The sequence below is a fragment of the Anabrus simplex genome, chromosome 2 (assembly GCF_040414725.1).
Source record: "Anabrus simplex isolate iqAnaSimp1 chromosome 2, ASM4041472v1, whole genome shotgun sequence".
Lineage (NCBI taxonomy): Eukaryota > Metazoa > Arthropoda > Insecta > Orthoptera > Tettigoniidae > Anabrus > Anabrus simplex.
In genome coordinates this window covers 68,146,797-68,173,295 of record NC_090266.1, presented here as the reverse complement: position 1 = coordinate 68,173,295, position 26,499 = coordinate 68,146,797, and the positions used below count along the sequence as shown (strand labels likewise).

General features: G+C 39.0%; 1 protein-coding gene and 1 long non-coding RNA gene across 12 annotated transcripts in view; one reads left to right on the top strand and one right to left on the bottom strand.

The window, feature by feature from the left end:
• Positions 1–14,269, top strand: part of LOC136863861 (uncharacterized) — a 136,285-nt gene extending 122,016 nt beyond the window's left edge. Inside the window, exons 5-6 of the long non-coding RNA XR_010859222.2 lie at positions 11,194–11,403; positions 12,719–14,269. This is a non-coding gene — a long non-coding RNA (uncharacterized lncRNA). The remainder of the gene's footprint in view (positions 1–11,193; positions 11,404–12,718) is intronic.
• The window catches only part of LOC136863859 (band 4.1-like protein 4), a 1,130,227-nt gene that overhangs the window by 42,924 nt on the left and 1,060,804 nt on the right, over positions 1–26,499 (bottom strand). For all 11 annotated transcript variants that reach the window (XR_010859221.2, XM_067140208.2, XM_067140209.2 and 8 more), the window contains exon 19: positions 18,675–18,941. Coding sequence is in view for 10 of the 11 variants with exons in the window: in XM_067140208.2 (XP_066996309.2) it covers positions 18,675–18,941 (267 nt within the window). In the remaining variant the exon portion in view is untranslated. The remainder of the gene's footprint in view (positions 1–18,674; positions 18,942–26,499) is intronic.

Sequence of the window (26,499 nt, the reverse complement as noted above, 5' to 3'; positions counted from 1 at the left end):
TAGTTAAAAAATAGTTATTTATACTTATGTCCTTGGTTGTAAGAGTAACTTGTCTTCTTTGAAAGTGTATTCTTAAGGTAAAACTATATGAATACACATTCACAATTAAAAGAGGTCATTAAGTTAATATAATACATTAAAATCTTCTTCCAGTAATGAATTATGTCTGTTGATACGGTAATATTTTCATCATGGTGTTGATGTATGCTATATAACCTGTAAGTGGTAGTTACGTGTCTATAATTCATCGCTGTTCGGGCAAAAGGTGATACCTCACAATGCTCTTCCTATCCATTATTTGCCTTAAGACTGGTCACGCTTCCCAGCCACATATGGATATACAGTCCATCAGAACAATTTTCGTTGTGTTCATTTTTGTATACTAACGTGTAAAGAAAAATGAACCTTAAGTACATTATACTGTAGGAGTGTGTAAATATGTCATGCAGACATACATTCCTAGAGTGGGGTATGGTAAAGTACCTTTTCCTTTACACGTAGGCATAGTAAAATGAACACAACAAACGTTGTTCTGAAGGACTAAATATCCATATGTGGCTAGGAGTCATGATCAGTATTAAGGAGAGTAGTGGATAGGAGGAGCATTGGGAGATATGACCTTTTGCCCGAACAGTGGCGAATTATGTTAAGTAGCTAGGTACAACACTATCAATATAGTTACGATGTTCAACTAAGGGTCATTCACAATTTGAATGTTGAGTAGTTTTTTCTACTTTTCTTTTTTCTTTCTCATTCTAGATATTCACTCTATACCAAATTGTTTGATCACTCAACTCGATCGGAAGTCTACCTAGTGTGATTATGTGCAGAGTTAAAGTGCTGGAAGGGTGAATCGCAATCGGGACAGGAACAATGACCCAGTTTCCTTTCTGTCATGCATCGGCTCCAATATTTGATGTACGTGCGGGTGTAAATATAAACAGTAAAGATAACAATGTTATGTCTTTTGTAAATATATGAACTCAGCAGTCAAGTAGGTGGCTTTTTAAAAATGGCTGGGCACCAGCAGTGGAGAGCTGCTCAGGCAGCTGGTAGTAAAAGTGTTAAATGTAACTAATACCCATTTTGGTTACATAAAGAGTTGGTTGTAGGCAGCCACATTCAATGATGGGATTATTTCCACAGATAGATGTGTAGTAATGGTGAAGAGAAGTAATGAAGAGTGTAAATTCTAAATGACCTTACGGGCATCACATTTGAAAATGTGCACGCTACCTACTACTGCTGACTGATGGTGCAGAGAGCATCATCCATCACCATCCATATTTCAATCCATCACTGTTTTTGAATGATAACTTTTTCTTTTCCACAAGCTGCATGTTTTGATGACACATTTAACTATATTTGACCCTGAGGCAATTTCTAGGTTTTGACTGATTAAGCAGATAGTAGAGAAAAATTAGAGGTTATTGATAGGGATTCAAAGCTTCACAATTTCATGTCGAATACTGAATAATTAAATAACAGCAATAACAACAACAACAACAACAACTTGTACATAGTTTACATAACAGCGTGCATACATTAGTCTCAGTTACCCTTTGTCAGCATTTTCTGTAAAGAATGTCTCCTGTAGGACAAATTTGGGGAATGAGGAAAGCAGAGTAGCATTGTTATTGGATTCTCACCAATGTTCGAATCCTGGCCAATGTACATGGGATTTTTTAAAAGACCTGTCTCAAAACTGGAGGTACCGAGCTCGATAGCTGCAGTTGCTTAAGTGCGGCCGGTGTCCAGTATCTGGGAGATAGTGGGTTCGAACCCCACTGTTGGCAGCCCTGAAAATGGTTTTCCGTGGTTTCCCATTTTCATACCAGGCAAGTGCTGGGGCTGTACCTTACTTAAGGCCACGGCCACTTCCTTTCAACTCCTGGTTCTCTCCTGTCCCATTGTTGCCATAAGACCTCTCTGTGCTGGTGCAACGTAAAGCAATCCCAACGTAAAGCAATCCCATAGTTTCAATCATGCTATCGACAGATTTAAAACTAGAGGCTAGTATGCATTGGTTGATTTGGGAACAGAAACATAACACTTCAATAAGTTTTGATTGTGCTGGGCTGAGTAGCTCAGATGGTAGAGCGTAGGCCTTCTGAGCCCAATGTGGCAGGTTCTATCCTGGCTCAGTCCAGTAGTATTTGAAGGTGCTCTTGTCAGTAGATTTACTGGCACATAAAAGAACTCCTGCAGGACCAAATTCCAGACCTTCGCATTTCTGAAAACCGTAAAAGTAATTAGTGAGCTGTAAAATCAATATGATTATTATTAACTTTGATCAATGCTTTCATGGCCCAGAATAACAGATGTAATAACAATTTGAGGTAGCTGCCTAAGTGGATTAATGGTAGTGTCTTAACTCATGATCCCATTCTCACGGGTTCAATTTTGAATTTTGAAGGGCAGTCTAAAATTTTGCCACTCCATACCATTGTTGGCATGTTAAATATCTCATTGTTGCCCAAAATAATTAAATGAACTCAGCCATAGTGTCCTTCCTGTAGAATTCTGTTTTTGTTGCTGGATAACAGCACAATCAGAATATTAAATTCAGTAGGCACCTGGATAGCACCAATTAAGAACTTGGTAGCAGAGACCTTTTTTTTACTTTTCCTGTTTTCATAATGTATCATTTCGTCTGCTCAGCACCAATTTCACAATTGTCAGCCTTCCTGGCTTTCCAGTACTCCTTCATTTTGGTGGAGAATCCAGTTATTTGCTTTGAGATGACTTAAGCTATTAAAAACTATTTAAAATAGTATATGCTTGGTCCACCTCGTCAATACACTTTTATAATTGAAAATCATTTATTCAGACATGTTTCAGGAGCATAGTACATTCCCTTCATCAGTGAAGTCCAATCAAAGAATTAAACAATATAACTCTTTCTTTTGTTTAGTCCAAATTTAAAGAAGTATTATATCATAATTCACATTAATGAAACATTAAACAAACATTAGTGATATATTAGGAAAATTATCATTACATAACATTTTAATATTTAGATGATGTTGAATGAGAATACCTAAATAAATTTAAGATCTTGAAGTTTTATCTTTTTCTTCTTTTTCTTTCCTTCCACAGTTAGTCATCACTTTTGTTGACCTCAAGAAAGCACATGACAGTATCCATCATGAGTTGTTACTTAAAATCCTCAAGGAATTTAGATTACACCAGAAACTTTTCAACCTTATTGGAATTACCATTCTCTTCTTTTCCTACCACTTTTTCCCACACCTGTGGGGTCGCGGGTGCAAACTGTGCTGCACATATGGATTTGGCTCTGTTTTACGGCCGGATGCCCTTCCTGACCCAGCCCTATTTGGAGGGATGTAATCACTATTGCGTGTTTCTGTGGTGGTTGGTAGTGTGGTATGTTATCTGAATATGAAGAGGAGAGTGTTGGGACGGGCACAAACACCCAGTCCCCGAGGGGCTACAAGAATTAATCAGAAGCAATTAAAATCCCCGATCTGGCCGGGAAATGAACCCGGGACCCTCTGAAGCGAAGGCCAGTACGTTGACCATTCAGCCAACAAGTCGGACTGGAATTACCATTAAGAACACTAAATCAAAAGTTAAATTCAGAGGAGAGTTGTCTGAATCATTTGAATTCCGGACTGGATTTTGACAGGGTGACAGTCTCCCACCATTACTATTTAACTGCACACTGGAGAAAATCATACAAGAGTGGATTAAGAAATGCCAACCAAACAGCAAGATTGGCAAAAATATCAACTCAACTGTCTGGCATTTGCAGATAACCTTGCACTGCTCACAAATATTTTGGAAGAGGCTAAACACCAAATTGAAGAACTCGAAAAAATAGCAGCAAACGTTGGACTACAAATCTCATTTGAAAATATGGAAATGATGCCATCCTTCAACATTGAAACATCAACTATCACACTGAATAACAACAAACAAATTAAGAGTGTAAATAAATTCAAGTATCTTGGGGAGATTCTTCTTCTTCTTCTTCTTCTTCTTCTTCTTCTTCTTCTTCTTCTTCTTCTTCGCAAATGAGTCACTTAGGACCAAGCCAAATCAATACTTTCTAGCCTTCCTGTTGTCCCAGTATTTCTTCATGTGCAACGATTGGATCTGTTTTCGTTGCTCTGACCACGTATGTTGTGTAGTCTTCTCTTCTTCCTCGAAACCCCGTGTGTGAGTGATTTTGCCTGATTTCCTTCCAGTCAAGTAGGTTTGGTGATCCTAATACCTTCAGGTCTTTTTCTGTAAGCTTGTACCAATTCGGTCTAGTAGCCATGTATTTTGTGCGTTAGTCTGTTCGGGTCCATTCTTTCTAAGTGTCCAATGAATTGAATTCTTTGCATTCACATTGCATCTGTGATTTTGGGATTTTAAAAATATATTTCTGTCTTAGGCTTTGGATAATTTACACCGTCTTTGGTTCTTGGCCCAAGGATTTTTCTCATTTTACGTTCTTTCACTTTTATTTGGTGTTTTAGTGTTTTTTGTAGGAGATCGCGTGTCTCTGAAGCATAGAGTGCTTCAGGTTTGATTACAGTTGTACAATGTCAGATTTTGCTGTTCCAGGAGAGGCTTTTTTTGTTGTATATATTTTTTGTTAACTGAAAAGTAATCTCCATTTTATGGAGGCTCGATTCAATTGATTACTTTTCGTTACAGTTTGCTGTAATCCACTTGCCTAAATACTTAAATTCATTTACTCTAAAGATATTTTTATTGCCAATTAGAAGTTCATTTGATGCGATTTTGATGTCGGTCATAAATTTTATTTTTTTCAAATGAGATTTGTAATCCAATTTTCTCTGCTTGTTCTTGTAGTAGTTCAAGTTGTTTTTTGTGCATCAGAGATATCTTGGGCAATTGGTGTCATGTCATCAGCAAATGCTAAGCAGTCTAATTTTATGCCTTTCAGTTTTGGCCCCAGTCGGTGGGTCGGTGCACCAGCTTTTCCCCATTTCCGTACAACTTTCTCAAGCGCACAATTGAAAAGCAACGGGGATAGTCCATCGCCTTGTTGTCTCCTGTGTCTATTTGAAATTCTGTGCTCAATTCTCCCATAAACTTCACCTTGGATTTGGTTTCTGTGAGTGTTTCTTTGATAATGTTTGTTGTTTTCTGATCAAGTCCAAATTCTGCTAATACTTGAAAAAGTTATTTTCTATCTGTACTACCGTATGCTTTTCTGAAGTAAACGAATGTGACAACATAATTCTTATTTGATGAACTGTGGAAACACATAATCATCCTTTTCTGAATCCACCTTGATATTCGCCGATTTCTGGATCCTGTATCACTTGGCCAGCCTACAAGAAGAAATCTCTCTTGATAAACGCAAAATTCTAACACTACAACTCCGTTGTTAAACCTGAAGCAACCTCTGCTAGTGAAACACTATTCAATTTGAACACCAAATCAACGACAGATATATTACAGAAGACAGAAAGAAGAATCCTTAGAACAATCATAAACATAAAACACCAAGTAGATGGACAATGGCAATTATTACCTAATGAAGTTGTATACCAGGAAACTGAGTCAATAATAGACACAATGCAGAAAAGAAGGGTTGCATTTTTCTGCCACATGTCAAGACTACCAGAAACCAGGGTAATGAAACATCTTTTCAACTACTTTTGGAAAAGTAAAACCAAGAATAACTGGTTGAAAGAAGTCCAAGATGATTTAGATGAGTTAGGCTTGACAATGGAGCCAATTGAAGACAAGAAGAGAAGAGGATCCTGAGAAACAGAGACTTGAGACTTAAACTAAAAACTTTTATACACAAACAGTACACCATAACTGATGAAGAAAGGGCAGCCAGGTTGGAAAGAAAGAAGTTCTGGGAGCAGAAGAAGAAACATAAGCCAAATTTGTAGCTAATACTCTTAAGACTTAAATGTATATGGATTGATTAAAGTGCTCTAATGTGGGTGTAAAATAATTTAAAAACAAAAGGATCAAACGCTAGTTTATACAGCAGGTTCTCATCTGTACTTGTTTCATTCAAACTTGATTCGAAGTGATTTTTTTAAGCAAGATAAATTTCTAAACTTTCTAAAAGTTTCATGAATTTTCCCTTTTTAGCCAAATATGCCATTTCTTCTTTTCACGCCTTCAGGAAAATCCTTTATCCCGTGAATCCACGTACTGAATTTACTTCTTTCTTGAGCCAGTTGGATCCTCCTTCACTGCAGTTGGTGCTGTTTTAACATTTCATAAATACCTTGCACTAGTTTCTGAGAAGTAAACCACAGCTGCTCTACCCTCATTCATGCGCTTATGCAACCAATGTCATTCAGGGGTGGCTCACCAGGTGAAGGGAGTGAAGGGCCTCTTCAACACTAACATACTCTGGCATGTATTTTAATTTTCAATTTGCAAGCTCATCCCCATTCTTTCTGTACATGATTGCAATGCTCCTCAAATCATTGTTGGAACTATTTCAGGCAGAAATAAACAAAAGCTATTTGTTGCCTTGTCCTCTTTCTATTTCACTCTATACCTGGATTGTGGATGGGAAAGAACAACTGCCCTCCAGGAGCCTCTCCCCCTCTCATGACTTACAACAGTGAGTTGCTGTGGTAACCATGATGTCATATTCCCTCAAGTATGTTGCATTTGGAAAGTCTTAGAACTGAAGAGACAATTTCACAAACTCCATCCTTGGAAGGCCCAGCAAAATTCTTTAGGCAAAGGGAACACCCTCCTCCCACAACTTGCCTTTCTTATTCTTGGTTCAACTGCTGGCCAATTCCATTGAATCTTTAGTATTGTGTGGGTGTTCTTCAGAGACAAATATTGTAGTGAGACATTATTATAGTGTGCTGTACGTAATTCGTAAGTGGTATGCAATAGGATATTATGAATCCAATTAACGATATAATGTATGTTTTGCTAGAAATACCATTTTCCAGATGGAAAGATGAAGACAGAAAAGGTGTTTTGATCCACTGAATGGCCTACAATGCCCTTGATAATTAACATGCAAAAGGAAAAGGATGGTTTGGTTTACCAAATTTTCTTGACTTGGTCTTGTTTACTTTTTAGCAACAATTAAATGTCTGGAACAAGGATGAATTTTCACATTTAAAGAACATAATGCAAGCTTTACATTAGCATAAGAATTCTGCTCAACACTTTGTTTCTTGTTTAGTTTAATCAGTTTACTGAAAATGATCATCTAAATAGACTTCTGTTTCGGCGCATGACTGATGCTGTAGTGTATTTAAGTGAACGAGAACTAGTAATTCGGGAACATGAAGAGTGTGTTTCTTCAGTAAATAGTGACTATTTTAAAAAGCTCCTGGCATTATTGATATTAAAGAACCCTTTAGAAACCCAGAAATACCAGGCTGAGTAGCTCAGACAGTTGAGGCACTGGCCTTCTGATCCCAACTTGACAGGTTCGATCCTGGCTCAGTCCGGTGGTATTTGAAGGTGCTCAAATATGTCAGCCTCGTGTCGGTAGATTTACTGGCAAGTAAAAGAGCTCCGGTGGAACTAAATCCCAGCACCTCGGCGTCTCCAAAAACCATAAAAGTAGTTAGTCAGACGTTAAGCCAATAACATTATTATTATTAGAAACTGAGAATTATTATTATAAAGTTAGTAGTATATTTAGTGGGGATTCAAAAGTAATACAGAGTGCATATCATGATACATACAAAGGTTGGAACTTTAATAGGGGCAACACTACTGTAGAGACGTCATGCAACGGAACCTGACAGCGCATGTTAGTTACATACCTATATTACCTCAGAGCACATGGACCCTCCCTTCACACATCACGCACATGAAAACTGGTAAAACTGGTGAAAGGACCAGAGCCTTGTGTCAGCTGATGGTCTAGGGCAGTGTTGTCACAATGTTGTTGTTTTTTTTTTTGCTATGGGCTTTACATCGCTCCGACACAGATAGGTCTTATGGCGATGATATCCCAATGTTTACGAAACAGGAACAACAGAGTTGGATAAAGATTAAATGTGCCAGAGGTCGTACAGCACGACAGTATCATCAAGGTCTCCAAGAGGCTTGCAGGGAATCTGCATTGCCTTACAGAAGAGTGGCACTGTGGGTAAAAGCCCTCAATGAGGGACGCCAAAATGTGGCAGACATGTGTTGCCCAGGTTGTCCTAGTGTCAGTAAAGAAGAAGTGCATGTTGTTTCGGCATTACTGGACACTGATCAACACCATGCAGTTTGTGAGCTGGTCTGAGACACCGGATTAGTGCATACAACTGTGCTTCACATTCTGAAGGAATGCCTGGACATGAGAAAAATTGCATCACAATGGGTTCCGCGTGATTTGATGGAAATACAGAAATCTTTAAGATACAATGCTGCTCGTAACTGCCTGGAGCGCTATGAGCCTGAAGGAGAGACTTTCTTATGCTGTATTGTTATGCTGGATGAAACATGGGCCAAATTGCACGAGCCACATCTGAAATGCCAATCAAATGAATGATGTCATTACAGGTCACCACAAAGATTGAAATTTTGTCAGAATCCCAGCAGTGTGAAAGTAATGGTTGTTCTCTTGTATGACTGTGATGGTGTCATCTTAATGCATTATGTTCCTCCACAGCAGACCGTCAATGAGCAGAGTTACTGTTCATTTTTGGAGCACAACTTGTGACCAGTTTTGAGAAAGAAGTAGCAACACTTTCTGCAGAACCCACCTATCATTTTGCATGACAATGCTCAGCCACATGCAGCACAAGCTGTGGGTGATTCGTTCAGTCAATGGGGCTGGGAATTCGTGTACCATCCACCATAATCCTGGACTTAAGCCCTAGTGACTTTGACTTGATTTCTAAGATGAAGGAACCACTTCATGGCATTCGCTTCAAAACTGTTCCAGAGATTTGTCAGGCAGTAGACCACTCCAATTGAAGTATCAACACAACAGGTTCTGCTAATGGTATTCTACGACTTCTACATCGCTGGCAATGGGTTGTAAACAGTGCTGGTGACTACTTTGAAGGACAGTAAAACTAGGTAACATGTATCTCTATGTATTAGTTGAAATTAAATAGTTGCCACTACTATTAAAGTTCCAACCCTCGTATAAAACAATGTGATAAGCGAAATCCATAGTGCTTGATTTTCTTCTGTTCAGATCAATGATACCAGAGAAGTCTGTCAGAAACTGATGTTTTATCATATTGAGACTCCTTTGCTTTAGAAGGAATTCTTGTTGTTGAATGTTTTTCTTGAGTTCTATGATGTTAGTGCTGATCAAACCTCTGAGGCTCTTTGTAAACTTCCAGATGGGCTTTTGGGGGAATTTGACTACAACAAGAAATTGATACGACAATACTACAACAGAGCAAGTGTTATGTCAGGTCACTACAACAGTGTCCGGCTCCATGACTAAATGGTTAGCGTGCTGGCCTTTGGCCACAGGGGTTCCGGGTTCGATTCCCGGTAGGGTCGGGAATTTTAACCATCGTTGGTTAATTTCCCTGGCACAGGGGCTGGGTGTATGTGTTGTCTTCATCATCATTTTATCCTCATCATGACGCGCAGGTCGCCTACAGGCGTCAAATCAAAAGACCTGTACCTGGCGAGCCGAACCCGCCCTGGGATCTCCCGGCACTAAAAGCCATATGCCATTTCATTTCATTTACTACAATGGTCTCCAGAAAAAGATAAAAGACAAGGCATCTCAATCTCTGTTTGTTCTTTGTCCAGCTCATTGCTTAAACTTAGTATTGCGGCAAAGTCTACGCTGTATTTACAAATGCTGTATATTTTATGCAAGTGTCAGTGGAGTTCCGTTTTTTTTTTTTTTTCATCATTCGGCAGAAACAACTCTCGTAATATACTCGCTCTCAGCTTGACATGTTCCAAACCTAGCAGAAATTAGCTGGTACCGGGCGAGTTGTGCCGTGCGGTTAGGAGCGCGCAGCTGTGAGCTTGCATCCGGGAGATAGTGGGTTCGAACCCTACTGTCGGCAGCCCTGAAGATGGTTTTCCGTGGTTTTCCATTTTCACACCAGGCAAATGCTAGGGCTGTACCTTAATTAAGGCCACAGCCGCTTCCTTCCCATCCGTAGGCCTTTTCTATCCCATCATCGCCATAAGACCTATCTGTGTCGGTGCGACGTAAAACAAATAGCAAAAAAAAAAACTTGCTGGTGTTCTAATTCTAAATTGCTGCATGTAATTCTAGAAGAAAGGGATAAGTTAAACCTCGTATTTTAAATAATAAAATCGGGCAATAAAATCTGTTCAACTTGGTAAAGGTTTTCTAAATAAAATGAATAGTTCCAAATTTGCTTTCCTGGCCATTGCATTTGATGATATTTTTTTCTCTCTAACAGACTTTTTATATGATGCTCTGTGGAAGAAATCACTGGTTATAGTGTATTGAAGGTAAGAAGTACAGATGGCCCACTGAACAGCAAGAGAAGTGACCATTATTTCTTGGAGTTGTTCAAGAAAGCTCAAAAAAATTACCAACATTAATCAGAGAAGAGAGTACGGTAACTTGACTGAGAGTGAAATTGTTCAAAATTTCAACATTTTGGATACTATTTCAACAGAAATAGAAGTCAGATTTCTTTTTTTTTTTGCTAGGGGCTTTACGTCGCACCGACACAGATAGGTCTTATGGCGACGATGGGATAGGAAAGGCCTATGAGTTGGAAGGAAGCGGCCGTGGCCTTAACTAAGGTACAGCCCCAGCATTTGCCTGGTCTGAAAATGGGAAACCACGGAAAACCATCTTCAGGGCTGCCGATAGTGGGATTCGAACCTACTATCTCCCGGATGCAAGCTCACAGCCGCGCACCTCTACGTGCTCGGCCAACTCGCCCGGTGAAGTCAGATTTCAAGACTGCAAAAGTTTGCAGTTTCTTGCCTTAGTCGACACCATAAAATTTGACATTACTAAAAAGAATTTCCTTTAACTGCATTTTAAAATCTACTGTATTGCTACCCAAACATTTTAAACAAGGTTAACTACAGTATCTAAAAAAAAAAAAAAAAAAAAAAATTAAATCTTCTGTATGCTGATAAGAAGTACTGATCGATTTCTATAACTGAGTATTGTAAATTATGTATGTTTATCCCTTAGTGCCTTTTCCTGTTTGGGTGTTTTAAACTATGTCACAAACATAAAAATGTGTTTGAGGAAACGTGTACATTATTTTCTTTAATCTTAATGATTCCTTCAATCAGTGTTTCAGTGGAGAGAACTTCTGATTGCTTAGACAGAATTAAGTCATTCACAAGAAACACTATGTCACAAGAAAGGCTCACGGTGTTAGTATCTCCATCCAGAAAGAACTTCTCTGTTAAGTGATCAAGAAACACCAGTTTTACGAGGACATCACAGATGGTTTTACTCTTCGCAAGGACAGGAGGATTGATATATTGTATAAGCAATAGGTGAGTTTTGCATGCTGGAAAATGTATTTGTATGTGTAGTTTGAGGAACAATAATGGCTGTAATCTAGGGGAGCATATCAGCTTTTGATTATGGTTAGAATGGTCTTGGGTTTGATTCTGACAATTTTTGTGAAATTTTCCTAACATACTGTCTTGAAATGGTGCCCATTCAGTCTTGTGTTGCCAGTTCAGATGATATGGAAGTGTGGCATTCTTGGATACGCTAACTGACATACGTGGTATTAAGTGCCATCAGACTGGAGCTAACGATTATGTTTTTGACATAATAATAATAATAATAATAATAATAATAATAATAATAATAATAATAATAATAATAATAATAATAATAATAATAAAACGCATGGTGCAACAGCCCCAAGGGCCATGGCCTACCAAATGACCACTGCTCAGCCCGAAGGTCTGCAGATTACAAGGTGTCATGTGGTCGGCACGACGAATCCTCTCGGCCGCTATTCGTGGCTTTCTAGACCGGGGCCAACATCTCACCATCGGATGGCTCTTCAATTGTAATCGCATAGGCTGACTGGACGTCGAACCAACCCTCAGATCCACGTAAAAATGCCTGCCCTGGCTGGGAATTGAACCTGGAGCCTCCAGCTAAGAGGCAGATATGTTACCTCCTACACTGCAGGGCCAGCTAGTAATAATAATAATAATAATAATAATAATAATAATAATAATAATAATAATAAAGGCTGAAATAGTTTAGCTTCTTTGGAAATTTATTTTATTTTCCTGTGTTATGAACACATTGTTAACTTTAAGACATACCTTCACCTACTTGACAGGGCGGAAGCCACCACTGGTGTCATTATCTAATGCTTTTTCAACCAGTTCCTTTGCTAGTTCCATTCTTGCTTACCAGAGACATTTCAAATAAAAGAGCGTTCCATAAACTTCAATCGGAAGGAAGAAAGCTGGTGCTTTAAACAGATTCTAGATGCCAGTACTCAGAAATGGGAGCAGTTTGACCCCAGTATCATACCTTTAGAATTCTGAACTGCACTGTGAATGCTTGCACCTCCATCTATTTAAGGCGAGGTAAATTCCTATTGACCATCAGACTATTTTGACAGTTCTGCTGTCAATTACAACATCCCCTTATTATCTTAGTAAATTTGTTGAGGGATGCCTTCTAATTTTCACTATTTTCTTACTTCTTGTATAATAGTTAGTAAAGCTTGGAGCGGAAAGTTAAGAAGAAAACTGGCTCACCAGGCAAAGATGTGAGAAACTGACACATTATAATAACGTTATTTTATATCCCATTAACTACTTTTTCTGCTTTCAGAGATGCCAAGGTGCCAGAAACTTTTTGTCCAGCAGGAGTTCTTTTAAGTACTGGTAAATCTACTCACATGCAACTGGCGTATTTGAGTACCCAAATACCACCAGATTGAGCTGGGGTAAAACCCACTACTTTAGGCCACCTGAATTACAATTATACAGTAGAATGGGTTGAGAAAAAAAAGGACCAATATTCAACCTGACATAACCAGTTGTCAAAGCAGAAGAATGAAGAGTCTTGTGTTAGGTGGTAAGTGCTCCACAGACAATGGAAGAGACACCGTCATTTTGCTTGTGGTTAAATGTCTTGGAGCAGTGAGAATGATATGAAAATTAGCATTTCCGATATTAAAGTGATGTTGATTAGGAAGAAACCTTAGAGAATTGAATGTCAGATGGGAGAAAAAGTTGGAGCAAGTGGATCATTTAGGACAGTATCGACCAACTGGCTGACGTGAAACGTTGGAGAGCCCTGTGACGTAAGAGCGCAGAGTGGTCAGGCGCTTAGATCGTAGAGTGGGACGACGGGAGAGCCTTGCTTTGTAGTAGGCACGTGCTGTGCCGTACATAGTGGTACAGTACTCCTCACCGACTAGAATTAAATATTCCTTCATGAATTCATCGTCAGTGAACGGTTTAAGTTTCTTTGCAATTAAATATGAAATTTTTAAACTCCATCAAATTGTTGACTCACTGATCAAATGCTCGACAGGGTTATTAAATTTATCTCTCAGTTCTGCAATCACACGTAGCCATTCTTTGCCTTGATACTGATCATAATTTGTAGCGTGACATGAACTGTACTGATGTTGTAAATTATATCTTTTTACATACTGTGGATCTTTTCTACAAACTAAAGATTTAGCTGTAGCATTCCTATTATTTTCAACAAACAAATATAGATCATCCCATAAAGATAAAAAGATTGGAGGCATAGATAGCTTGTTGCACTGTGATGTGCTCGGTTCATCCATGCTTACGTAGTGTACTGTACCACTACTAACACCACTATGTACAGCAAAGCATGTGCCTACTGCAAAGCGAGGCAGTCCCTTCGTCCCACCCTGCGCTCTTACGTCACACAGGCTCTCCGACCTCACGTATCAGCCAGTTGGTGGACGCTGATTTAGGATGTGTATTCTCCCAGGATTATAGTATAGTAAGTGAAATCGAATCAAGGTGTAACAAAGCTCGTAAAATGATCTGCAGTATTCTATAAGAAAGAAATGAGCTCTTGGACAAAATTATCTTAACATCACTCTGTCTTCAGCCTGATTTTCTGTGCAGGAGTGACAGCTGGGTGGTCTCAGGACATTTTATTCATAAACTGGAAGTAATAGACATGAAAATAGCAAGAATGATTGCTTGCACAAGAAGGTGGGTACTTGCAGTGTTGAGATTAAGGCTAAATTTGGAATGATATATTCCAGGGATGGCGAAACTATGACACGCGTGCCACTAGGTGATACGCAAATACGACTTCTGTGGCACGTCAGATAACATACTAACATATTTTATAATGTTCTTAACATGTAATAAATACGTATAAAATGTAGCAACATAGCATATTTTAACATTACACTTTAATAAAGAAGTATGTCTCAATTAATTCTATGGCTTTTACAGATTTTATTAGGTTAAAGCAAAAGTGTTATTCTTAAAATTTACCTGTTTAAAATAATGTAATTTTCAATGTTGTTTCAGTTGAGAAGATTTGTATATAATGCAATCTAATACCTAAATCAAGTCAAATGAGGGCTTTCATGATAATTTTAAAGGAAAATAACCGGTGGCACACTAGAGAGTAAAAAGTAATACACAAGACCTTAACTAACAAATGTTTGCCATCCCTGGTATAAGCAGATGAAGCTTTGCGTATGGACTGGCTTCCATCGTAGGTGATGTGAGGTGAATAGAGGATAGATTAACTAGGAGAAAAACAGACTCGGCCATAGAGGGTAAGAGAAGCAGGAGAACGCGACCATGGTTAGACTCAGTTTTAATTATTTAAAAGTAAGAAGAGTGGAACCAAACAAGACTACAGATCTAGTTACTAAGAGAGAATTATGGAGGCACCTAATTGATTGACAGAGGCTTGCAGACTGAATGCTGGAAAAGTGTAGCAGTCTATAATGAAGATGTACGTGCAATTAATGTCACACTTAACACATACAGGTTTCCAGTGACAGTAGAATGGGATTGCAATTTAAGAATCTCATATTTGTTCCGTATTGACTTTACAGTAAAGAAAATAGGTAATTTTTAAAGAATACAATTTACTTTGTCACACCGACACTTAGGACTTATGGGCCATGATGGGATAGGAAAGGGCTAGCAGTGCGAAGGAGGCAACTGGGGCCTTAATTGAGGTACAGCCCCAGCAATTGCCTGGTATGAAAATGGGAAACCATCAGAAACCATTTTCATGGCTGCCGATAGTGGGATTTGAACCCACTATTTCTCTAATTCAAGCTGACAGCTACATGAGCCAAACCACGCAACCACTTGCTTGGTACAGACCTCTTCATGTAATTATGAGGCTGTAGTAAGAATGTGAAGGAGAAGGCATATAAGTTTCTGGCAAGACCTCAATTAGAATATGGTTCCAGTGTACAGAGCCCACACCAGTATTAATAGAAACGAGAACTGGAAAATATCGAAAGGAAAGCAGCACAATTCGTTCAGGGTAATGTCCAAAAATGAAAATGTTCCAAACATTGTGCTGGGAAGACCTGGAAGTAAAAAGACAAACTGCTTGACTAAACAATATGTTCTGAGCTGTCAGTGGAGAGATGGCGTGGAATGACAATGGTAGACAAATAAGTTCCAGTGCAGCTCTTAAAGGTAGGAAATATCATAATATGAAGATAAAGTTAGTATTCAAGGGGACAAACTGGGGCAAATATTCATTTATAGGAAGAGGAATTAGGGATTGGAATAATTCATCAGGGGAAATGTTCGATAAATTTCCAAGTATTCTGAAATCAACTTTAAAAACTAAGTAAGCAATTGATACGAAGTCTGCCTCTTGGGCGATAGCCCTAAATGCAGATCAATGATGATTGATTGATTGGACTGACTGATGTTTGATTCAAGGGGATGTATTAACTTTTCGTGAGGGTATTCTTAGATGTGAGCTTCAGCATTGATAAACTTCACTTCTCGGTGATTCCTTTCTAAGTTATCATTATCTCTAAACCTTAACCTCTCCTCTCTTCTCCTCTCCTCTCCTCTCATCTCTTTTCTAAAGTCCCTACCCATATCCTTCTCTGTACCTCACATTTTCAATAACTCCCCTATCATCTCACACGGCACGGATACAAGTTCAAACTGTTTGTTATGGTAAGGTACAAAAAAACTTAGTAATATTTATTTACTATCCCCATCACATTTAGATCTGCTGCCTTGCAGATGAAACAAGGGACTACTAAGGGCTAAGGAAGTTCATGCTGACAGATAAAACCTCGACTCTGTAAGGCATAGCAAGTCAGCAGAAGAGGGCTTCCTTTTAACAATAATAGAACAAGCCTTGTGAAGAGGCTCGTTCATTCCCATATCTGACCTTCTGGAGTGGAAAATCGATGATGATGATGATGATGATGATGATGATGATGATGATGACCTCCAATCAATCAATCAATCAATCAATCAATGATCTGCATTTAGGGCACTCGCCCAGCTGGCAGATTCCCTATCTGTTGTTTTCCTAGCCTTTTCCTAAATGATTTCAAAGAAATTGGAAATTTATTGAACGTCTCCCTTGGTAAGTTATTCCAATCCCTAACTCCCCCTCCTATAAATGAATATTTGCCCCAGTTCTTCTCTACAATATGGCTACTCTTTGCTTCCTTGTCCAGTAAATTGCTCTTATTTTTATTCTTTGCTCTTTGATAATGATTAGCTTTATATTTTTTATACCATACTTGTATTTTTCTCCCCTTAAGACACAAGAATAGAGGGAGTAGAAACAGTGTCTAGTGCATATCAGAACTCAATGAACTTCACTCCGTGTATGGCAGTAATATGAAGAGCATTCAATATATTATGCAACACAATTTATTTCTTGGATAATTTTGGCTTAAAAAATTGGAATTTTGTTTGGGACATCTTTGAATATTCCTGCTTCATCTCGTAGAGTTTCATTAATTTCCGACATGTGGCTGTGCTATGACTAACCTTCAAAATGGCATCTGTAGCGGAGATGTGTACCAAACAGAGAGCAGTTATTGAGTTTCTTTTGGTGGTAAACTACAGTATCACAGATATTCATAGGTGCTTGCAGAATGTCTGTGGAGACCTGGCAGTGGACAAAAGCATGGTGAGTCATTGGGTGAGGAATGTTTCATCATCACTGTGAAGGGACTCTGAAGGGGTTATTCTGTTCGATGTCATCCCTCGTGGTGAAACGATCAACCCTGAAGTGTATTGTGCTACTTTAAGGAAACTGAATAACTTCAGCATGTTCGTAGCCACAAAAATGCAAATTAACTTCTCCTTCTCCACAACACTGCAAGGCCTCATACAAGTCCGCGCACCCGACAGGAGCTCACAAAACTTCAGTGGACTGTTCTTCCTCATCCACCCTACAGCCCGGATCTCACACCTTCTGACATCCATCTGTTTGGCCAAATGAAGAATGCACTCCACAGGAAGCACTATGTGGATGATGCAGCACGACGTTGGCTCCGACATCGACCAGTCGAACGGTACCATGCACGCATACAGGCCCTCACATTACAGTGGCGTAAGGTCGTAGCATTGAGTGGAGATTATGTTGAAAAATAGGGTATTGTAGCAAAAGGATTGGGGAATAACATGATGTATTTGAATCCTCAATAAAACCAACCTGTGTTTAGAAAAAAAGTGTGTTGCATTTATATATTGAACTCCCTTAGTGCCAAGCAAACAGGCTATGTTGTTCGAGGTGTATAGCTGTCAGCTTGCATTCTGGGGATAGTGGATTCGAACCCCACTGTCGGCAGTCTTGAAGTTGGTTTTCTGTGGCTGGGCCACGGTCACTTCCTTCCCAGTCCTAGTCCTGGCCTATCCCACATTCGCCATAAGACCTCTCTGAGTCGGTGCAACGTAAAACAAATAGCAAAAACAATTCTATACTTATATCCAGTGCTTGAGTTGGGGTGGGATGTGACAGGGTGGCATCCTGTTACTTTTAAAAACACATTCAAAGCATCTTGCTACTTTCTGATAGTGACAATACCATCCCAGAACATTTTAACATAATTTGTTTGTTTCAATACTTATTAAGGAATTTATTTACATGAATGCTTAACAGTCAGCAGAAAAATAAAGAAAATACATTTCAAATATACATGCCTTCATGGCATCAGATATCACAAATTATTCAGCCAGTCAGGCAAATTACAAAGCAAAATGGCTCAAATCACTCAAAATCAGTTTTAGTCGAGAAAAGTGGAGACTTCATTAAGATAAGTTTGAAATTTAAAGTTTTTGAGGATTTAAACAGAATTTAAACAGAATTTAAACATAAATGTTTATACATTTCTAAATATTTTTGAGTGTGATTTGATAGAATCTGATGATGTTCTTTCAAGAATGGAACATTTCATTCTATTTTAATTAAGTTGTTTCTATTTCAGGTATAATTGTTCCCATATGTTTTCTTTTTCAGGAAGTTTATAAATTCATTCATTCAAAAATTTGTTTTGGCAGACTGAAGAGCTAACAGTTATAAATTAACTGAGTCGAGACTGGAAAGAAATGGCTTCAGAACTCCATAGTCACATCAGTAAGGTCCATATATTATACAAATATGTAACTTTTATTATATAATAAAGGAATACATGAATATTAAAAATATATTACCAGTTACATACAAATGATTATTATTATTATTATGAGAAATTCTTTCTAGGAAAAAATACTCATGCTGCCCAGGTTAGAATGATGTATTCTGGGATGTGACAGTTCTACATACTCACCTAGTTCCACTGTATGAGGTATAGTCCTGAGACTCGGCACTTAGTCCAGAATCAGAGTGGTCATGTGCTATACTATTGATGTTAGTAATTTGGGAATGTGGTAAGTGTCCATTTAGTTTCCCCAGTAACGTATTGGGGTTGTCGTAGAGAGCGGAACTAAATGCACGAGGTCCAGAGGCAGACGTAGGATGACTGTTGATACCGGATGAGGTCATACGAGACAAACTGCCCGACGAGTAGTCCACAGCGTTATGAGCAGCAGAGAGTCTGATGAGTAAAATGTAAACAATTGTATTGAAAATTCACGATTTAAGATTGTAATACAAATAAGAGTAGATTACCTCCAACTGGTTCACTTTCCCAGAGAGATATTTAGAGCTTTAATGTTACTAAATACAGAGTTCAGATTCCAACAACCTTGGATAGTAAAGACAACAGACACAATAAAAACTAAAACCACATCCACTACTTACATGCAATATGGGAAGAATATGTTGTTCAAGAGGTCACAAATGTTCCCACTCACACAATATTCAGAACAAGTGCTGCTTCACTAGCAACATTGTGGATGTTGTCAAACTAGACTTCTAAATAACACATACTTTTTTGTCATTTTACATCTTAATTATGATGTCCAACTGCATTCAGCAAATAAAAAAATGAAAGCATAAACATTTGATAATAAAAAAGCTCTTATAAACTTACATAACAAGATAATAATATAATATTGATGGGCACTTTTATCATGTCTTCTCATTAGCATGTATAAGAATTGCACCTTAAAAATTTAATGTGGCTATTACAGCTGGGTGCAACCCTTATTTCAGGGAAGGTAGTATCTGCCACAGAAAGCAAACAGCATATGAGACAGTCATTTAGAAATTATACTGTAAGTTGGAAAATATCATATTAATGTACTACTATAAAATTCAGATCACTCTATCCCAGGAAAGTAAGGGAAATGAAAGGATTTAGAGCAGATGGGGAAAGAGAGTGCAATCCAATGTACAGAGTTGGTAAGTAATTGAATAAAAGTAATCACATTATTTGTAACAAGAAATGTTTAAAGTAATTTTTATTTGTAATCAGTAACTTTTAACAAAATGTAATTTTTACACATCATTTGGTTCTTGAAATAAAATTGTAATCATTACTTTCTGGTAGTGGCATCGTGTGCTTAAAATGTGTGGGTGACATCATTCATTTGACTGATGCTTTAATGCAGGCTCGTAGGCTAATGTCCATGTCTCATCAATGGTGACAATACGCTGCAGAAATGCATCTTGTTGTTGTGGTATCTGTCCAGGTGGATGCCAGCCAGTTCATACTGGTGCCATTTCTATACGTCGGTGAGTAGATGTGGAACACAATGCGATGTAATTTTCCTAATTTTACGACATTTTGTTGATAAGTGCCCCACCTTTAATGACTGAGACCAACCTCTACGGATAATTCCCAGACTGTCCATCGATGGTCTATGGAAACAAGACCACTCACGATATCAATCTCATCTTGAGGAATGGGCGGCTGACCTGTGCTGTGCAAATCCGCAGTCTCATTCTGACAGACACGAGATGCCTTGACCCATCGTGTAACCATCCTATACGGTAATGCATTCTTGCCCATTATACAGTTGCTTCATGTAATCCTCAATAACATTCTGATGCATTTTTGCCACGGGCAAGCGTGATTTTAATCCATGAACGTTGATCACCTTTTGAAAACATGCTTTAGAGCAATGAAATCGACACTCTTCACTTCAACACCGCACAGCAACAACACTCCCGACTGGATGCCCATCAAATGCACACTACACATCGATAACAGAGCTATCTGACCGCTCCCATATCCTATTTGTGCATGCCCAATCTCTTATAAGTTACTGGACTACGTTGCCATCCACTTTATTTACAGCCATCATATTTCACAACTCCATAACACAGAAATTTTAGGAATTACAATTAATATTTTGTAACTGGAAATGTTTAGAAATGCTATGTTGTCCAAGCTTACTGGAAATATTCTAAAATTATTATAGGAAAGTGAACGTGGTAATTAGTCCTCTGATTGCCTATAATACACATAAAAACAAAGCAAAGTCATCTCCACATATAATTATAGGAGGCATATAGTAGTAGAAGATAAACGCTTCACTATCTGTAAACCTTAGCACTTAGTGGGACAGCGTGCTTAGCTCTATGCACAGTTGCCCCTGTCACCAGGAATTAACCTGGTACACATTTCTGGTGTAGGCTGAATGAACCCCAGGATCATGTGCCCCTCCACAGTGGAACTCTTGCTTCTAAATTTCTTAACCATCCCTGGCATGGAGTCCAGTTTTTTCCTTCTTTCTTTCATTCTTTCAAAATAAGCAGTGGTGTTCTATTAGAACCATACATAGTGAAATATATGTAATTTTGTGTCCAATGATGGTCTAATAATAAATTTAAAATTTAAATATAATTCTTCTTTCTTTGATTTTCAGATGATATTACACACCAAGGTCCAACAGCAGATATAGAAAAGGAAAGATGTGATTATTGATTCATACAGCTGATGTCTTTAGAGAAGGTGGTAAAGGATTATGAAGGCATCATCTACATTTACCATAACACAGGCTACCTGCAGGTATCTCTGTGGAGGGAGAGAAGTTTGCCATTGATGCACATAAAAAACATGGCCTGTATAAATAAGGTTTTAGAGAAGAATTGGAAGAGAGGCTTGGAGTTAATATCTTATATCATGACATGAGTGTTTGAATTAACTCCCATTAGTGTCTCAAAACTAGTTTTTGAACTAGCAAAGGATAGAAATAAAAGGGCAGAAAAATGATGCCTGGCTGAAGTCTGAAAGAGAAGTGCTGAAATTTGTCTTTGTTATTCTAAAGCTACATCTGCAGTCTGTGTGGAATCTTCAGTAAGCTACAGAAACAAAGACATTATTCTTTGCTAATATGAAAAATATACTTTGAAATTATCAAATTCACAGTATCAAAGAGATAGTCCTCATAAAAATGCATGAATATCTTCTTCAAAAATTGATTCAAGAGGCAAAAGGATAGTTTGTTACCACACATGCTGAATGAGAACTCATGGTGACAGCTGCCTATAGAAGTAACATTGGAGAATATATTGTATTATACTTGAAATAATATTTGTAAGGAAGAATGGAATGACTGTGAACTCCACAGCCCATAACTGGACAAGAGATGAATGAAAACCTACAACCTGTTTTCCAGTCAATCACCGGGTCAGGAATGGGATGAATGAAGTCCCCAACTTGCGGCGAGGATAGCAATTGTGCCGGCTGCCGAGGACTGTCGCACTCCTCTGGGGCAATGATTAATGACTGACAGATGAAACGAAATTATATTGGAGAGTGTTTCTGGAATGAAAGATGACAGGAAAAACCAGAGTACCCAGAGAAAAACCTCTCCTACCTCTGCTTTGTCCAGCACAAATCTCACATGGAGTGACCGGGATTTGAAACACGGTATCCAGCGGTGAGAGGCCGGCGCGCTGCCGCCTGAGCCATGGAGGTTCCCCATAACTGGACATGCATTATATAAAATTGAACATATGAGATCAAAAGAATGCTGTACCTTAAATTGCTGTAGTACTGAAGTATTTATTTACGTTGAATGACACAGCAGTCAAATAAGCTTTCATTCAAGGTTTGGAATTTTTCAAATATTTTGGAGATATTATGCTTTATTAGTCTCAATCAATATAGTCAGTGTGCTCCACACACACATGGTTGACGGCATCAGACAACAGATAGGATATCTGCCACCAGGGCGAGTGCCCTAAATACAGATCAGTAGTGATTGATTGATTGTGATATTTCCTTATTTATCATTAAAAACCTTTTATAATCACTTAATAATTTGGAGGCTCAAAACACTATGTGCTACTCTTAAAAAACAAGAAGAGAAGTTGTGCAGTTTGAGAATACAACGGAAATCTTTGATAACCCACTCAGATCTTTTTAACAGAACATCCTTCAACAGCCCAATCATACATGTACATCTTTGAAGATGGCAGTCGTATTTGTTCTAGAGATTATCACACCAGCTGTGAGAGCCCATTCCAGAATACTTTGAGATTGTTGGAGGCGATTTGTGGTGAATGAAAGAAGAGAAGAATATTAATGAATTAGAAATTAAAAGTGATTTTGAGTGGCACCCTGTCTGTAATATAGCATCGCTGCTGGATTAATTTACCTCGGTGTACAAACTGAAATCTAGAAAAAATACCTAAAATTATATACAAGATGAAAAATAATAATACAAGATGTGTCTAAAAGGTACGGTGAATGAGCCAATATCGCAATGGCAACATGTGCTAACATTGTGTGCATGTGCATGTGAATAGAGACACATCCCGAGAAGCACCACATAGCGCTGAACACACAGAGCTGAAGCAGATTAGTCTGCCATGGCAAGTTGAAAGATTGGGGCTGCCAAATGGATGGGACATTCAATTTCTGAAGCTGGAGAGACATTCATTATCCCTCATTTCATGGTGTTGGCTATGTTCTGGAACTCCCTCATGAAGCCATTCAGTTTCAATTGTAGTCAGTGCAGTACCTGACCATCATTGTATAATGACCATGAACAGCACCATCTAGCTAGATACAGATTGTGAGCAACTGCGAAAAGACCTCAACATTGTTGTGAGATGGACAGCAGGTAACGGCATGATGATAAATGGGGTTAAAAGTCGGGTTGCGAGTTTCACTAATAGGAAAAGTCCTCTCAGGTTTAATTACTGTGTTGGTGGGGTGAATGATCCTTATGGGGATCCTGTAAGTACCTAGGTGTTAATATAAGGAGAGAGATTCATTGGGGTAATCACGTAAGCGGTATTGTAAGTAAAGGGTACAAAAAGTAAATTTAAAAAAGTAAACTCGTGACATCGTCCTGAGGTGGTGCAGCTATTTTCAGGCACACCCCCAATGGAGGTGAGCTGCATATGCCATTTCAACTACATACCAGCCCTCCTGCCATTCATAAATTTCTGGCAGTACCGGGAATCGAACCCAGGCCTCCAAGGACGGCAGCTAATAACACTAACCTTTACGCTACAGAGGTGGACATAAAGGGTACATGGTTATGAGGGTATTTAGAGGTTGTACACTAGTGTCCAAAAGTTAAGCATAATCACTAAACAAGGCCATACCGCCTAATAGGAATGTCAGGCGGATTGCTGAACAAACGGAAGCTGAATCACACACCATATATTACACAACTTGTCCAAAAAACAGTGTCAGAAAGGCTCTGATAGCTAAGGTACACTTTTGTCAACAACTAACAAATCTTGGCAATGTCCTCCCACACAAAATATGCTGTTAATAGGGTGTATGGTTACCCCTAACAGCCACACATGCTTCACAGTGACATGGCATGCTCTCTATCAGATGGTCCAAGAGCTCTTGTGGCAGTCGATCCCATTTCTCCGAAAGGGCAATGCAAAGGTCTTGGAGGGTCCTTGGTGGAGGATGACAGGATGCAATTCGCCTCCCCAATGCATCTCAGGCATGTTCTATAGGATTCAGATCTGCAGACCTCGCTGGCCAGTCCATGCAATGAATGTCTTCCCCAGCTAGAAATTCATCCATCAGAGCAGCGCAGTGCGGTCGGGCATTATCATCCATTAAGAGGAAGTCTGCATCAACCACACCTCTGAAGAGTTGAACATTTGGTCTCAGTACCTCATCCCTGTATCTCTGAGCGTTAACAGTGTTCCTCGGACCACCCATGAAGATGTGCGTGTCCATACGGCCATTCAACATGATGCCGCCCCACATCATGACACCACCACCACCACCATACTGGTCCCATTCCACGATGTTCCTGTGGTTGTATCGGCTACCTGGTTCTCTCCAGATTAATATGCGACGGGAATCGTTCTGCAAACTGAAGCAGGATTCATCTATGAAAAGCACATGCCTCCATTCATTCATGGTCCTGTTTTGATGTTGACGGCTCCAAAGTAAACGGGTCCATCTCTGTGCTGGAGTGAACGGGACGCACACCACTGGACGTCTGGCAAACAGCCCTACTATTCTCAGCCTCCGGTACACAGTTTGCTGGGAAACGACAACCCCTGAGACGGCTGCAAGCTCTGCCGACAACTGTCTTGCAGGTGCACTCCGATTTCTTCGGGCGGTTAAGGCAAGATATCGTTCCTGCTGTGGGGTGGTTACCCTTGGTTGACCTGGTACTGGCCTAAGACTAACATCTCGTGTGTCTCAAAATAGTCTCCAAAGCTTGGAAATGACACTTTGTGGCACATTCAAGGATACGGCGACTTCGATCCGTGTCTGGCCTACTTCCAGGTGGGCGAGTATTCTAGCCTGCAAAACGGGGTCCAAATGGTGTCGTCGTGACATTATTTTGTCACCTTCACCACGAGGCTACACTCTGCACACTATAACAGGGCAAACACGACTGAGGGAATATAGGGCAGACACTGGCTGTGTTTACCTTGCGGTTACGCCGCTAGTCAAAGCAGGAAACTCTCATTTCCTATACAGAGCGAACACGTAAGGTTGGTAAGTGCATATGTCATGCAATTTGCGGTCTATCCTGTTGCCCTGCTTACTCGTAACTTATGCTCAACTTTTGGACACTAGTGTAGTACGGAGGTAAAAGAGAGGGCATATAAGTCTCTGGTAAAACCCCAACTAGAGTATGTTTCCAGTCTTCCTTAAGAAGAAGAAGAAGAAGAAGAAGAAGAAGAAGAAGAAGAAGAAGAAGAAATTAACAAAGAAGTAGAAGAAGAAGTGATGAAAAGTGGAAAACAAAGAATCCAAAGAAAAGCAACTCAGTTTGTTCTGGGTCATTTCCGATAAAAGAGTAGCATTACGAAAATGTTGCAAAGTTTGGGCTCAGAAGACTTGGGTGAAAGGAGATGCGCTGCTTGACTAAGTGGTATGTCTTGCAGGTGCACTCCGATTTCTTTGGGCGGTTAAGGCCAGATATCGTTCCTGCTGTGGGGTGGTTACCCTTGGCGTGGAATGACATTAGTAGACGAATAAGCCTGAGTGGTGATTTGATGTTTTTAAAAGTAGGAAAGATCATAATATGAAGATAAAGTTGGAATTCTAGAGGACAAATTGGGGCAAATATTTGTTTATAGGAAGAGGAATTAAGAATTGGAATTATTTACCAAGGAAGATGCTTGATAAATTTTCCAATTATTTGCAATTATTTAAGGAAAAAATAGGTAAAAAACAGATAGGGAATCTGCCACCTGGGTGACTGCCCTAAATGCAGATCAGTGGTGATTGATTGAAGGAGGTACCAGAGGCATACTGAGATCAGTGCACTGATCCTCAGTCTTAATAGAACATCAGAATATCTTTATTAACAGTACAACACCGGTCACAGAACCTCACCTAGACTAGTGAGGAACCTGGAAACCTGTAAACACATGTTATGGTCTGATAAGTCAAGATATAACTTGTTTCGGGCTGATGGTAAAGTTTGAATTTGGTGTAAAACAGTGAGGTTGCAATTTACAAATTTCATTATATAGGTCCGTATCGATGCAGCTTAATTAAGAACTAATTTTTGGTTTAATGATCCACCCAATTAATACCCTTCACAGTACAATACACTTAATAACATAAAATTATTTTTGAGACGCTATGGCTGAAGAAGTCTTAAATAAAAGATTAAACATGTACCAAAGAATGCATAAAATATTTTAAGATTAAATGTATTCTCACTTGTAAAGTGAAGGGTATTGATTGGGTGGATCATTAAACCAAATAGTATTTCTTAATTAAACAGTGAGGTATCGATCCCAGTTGTCAGAAG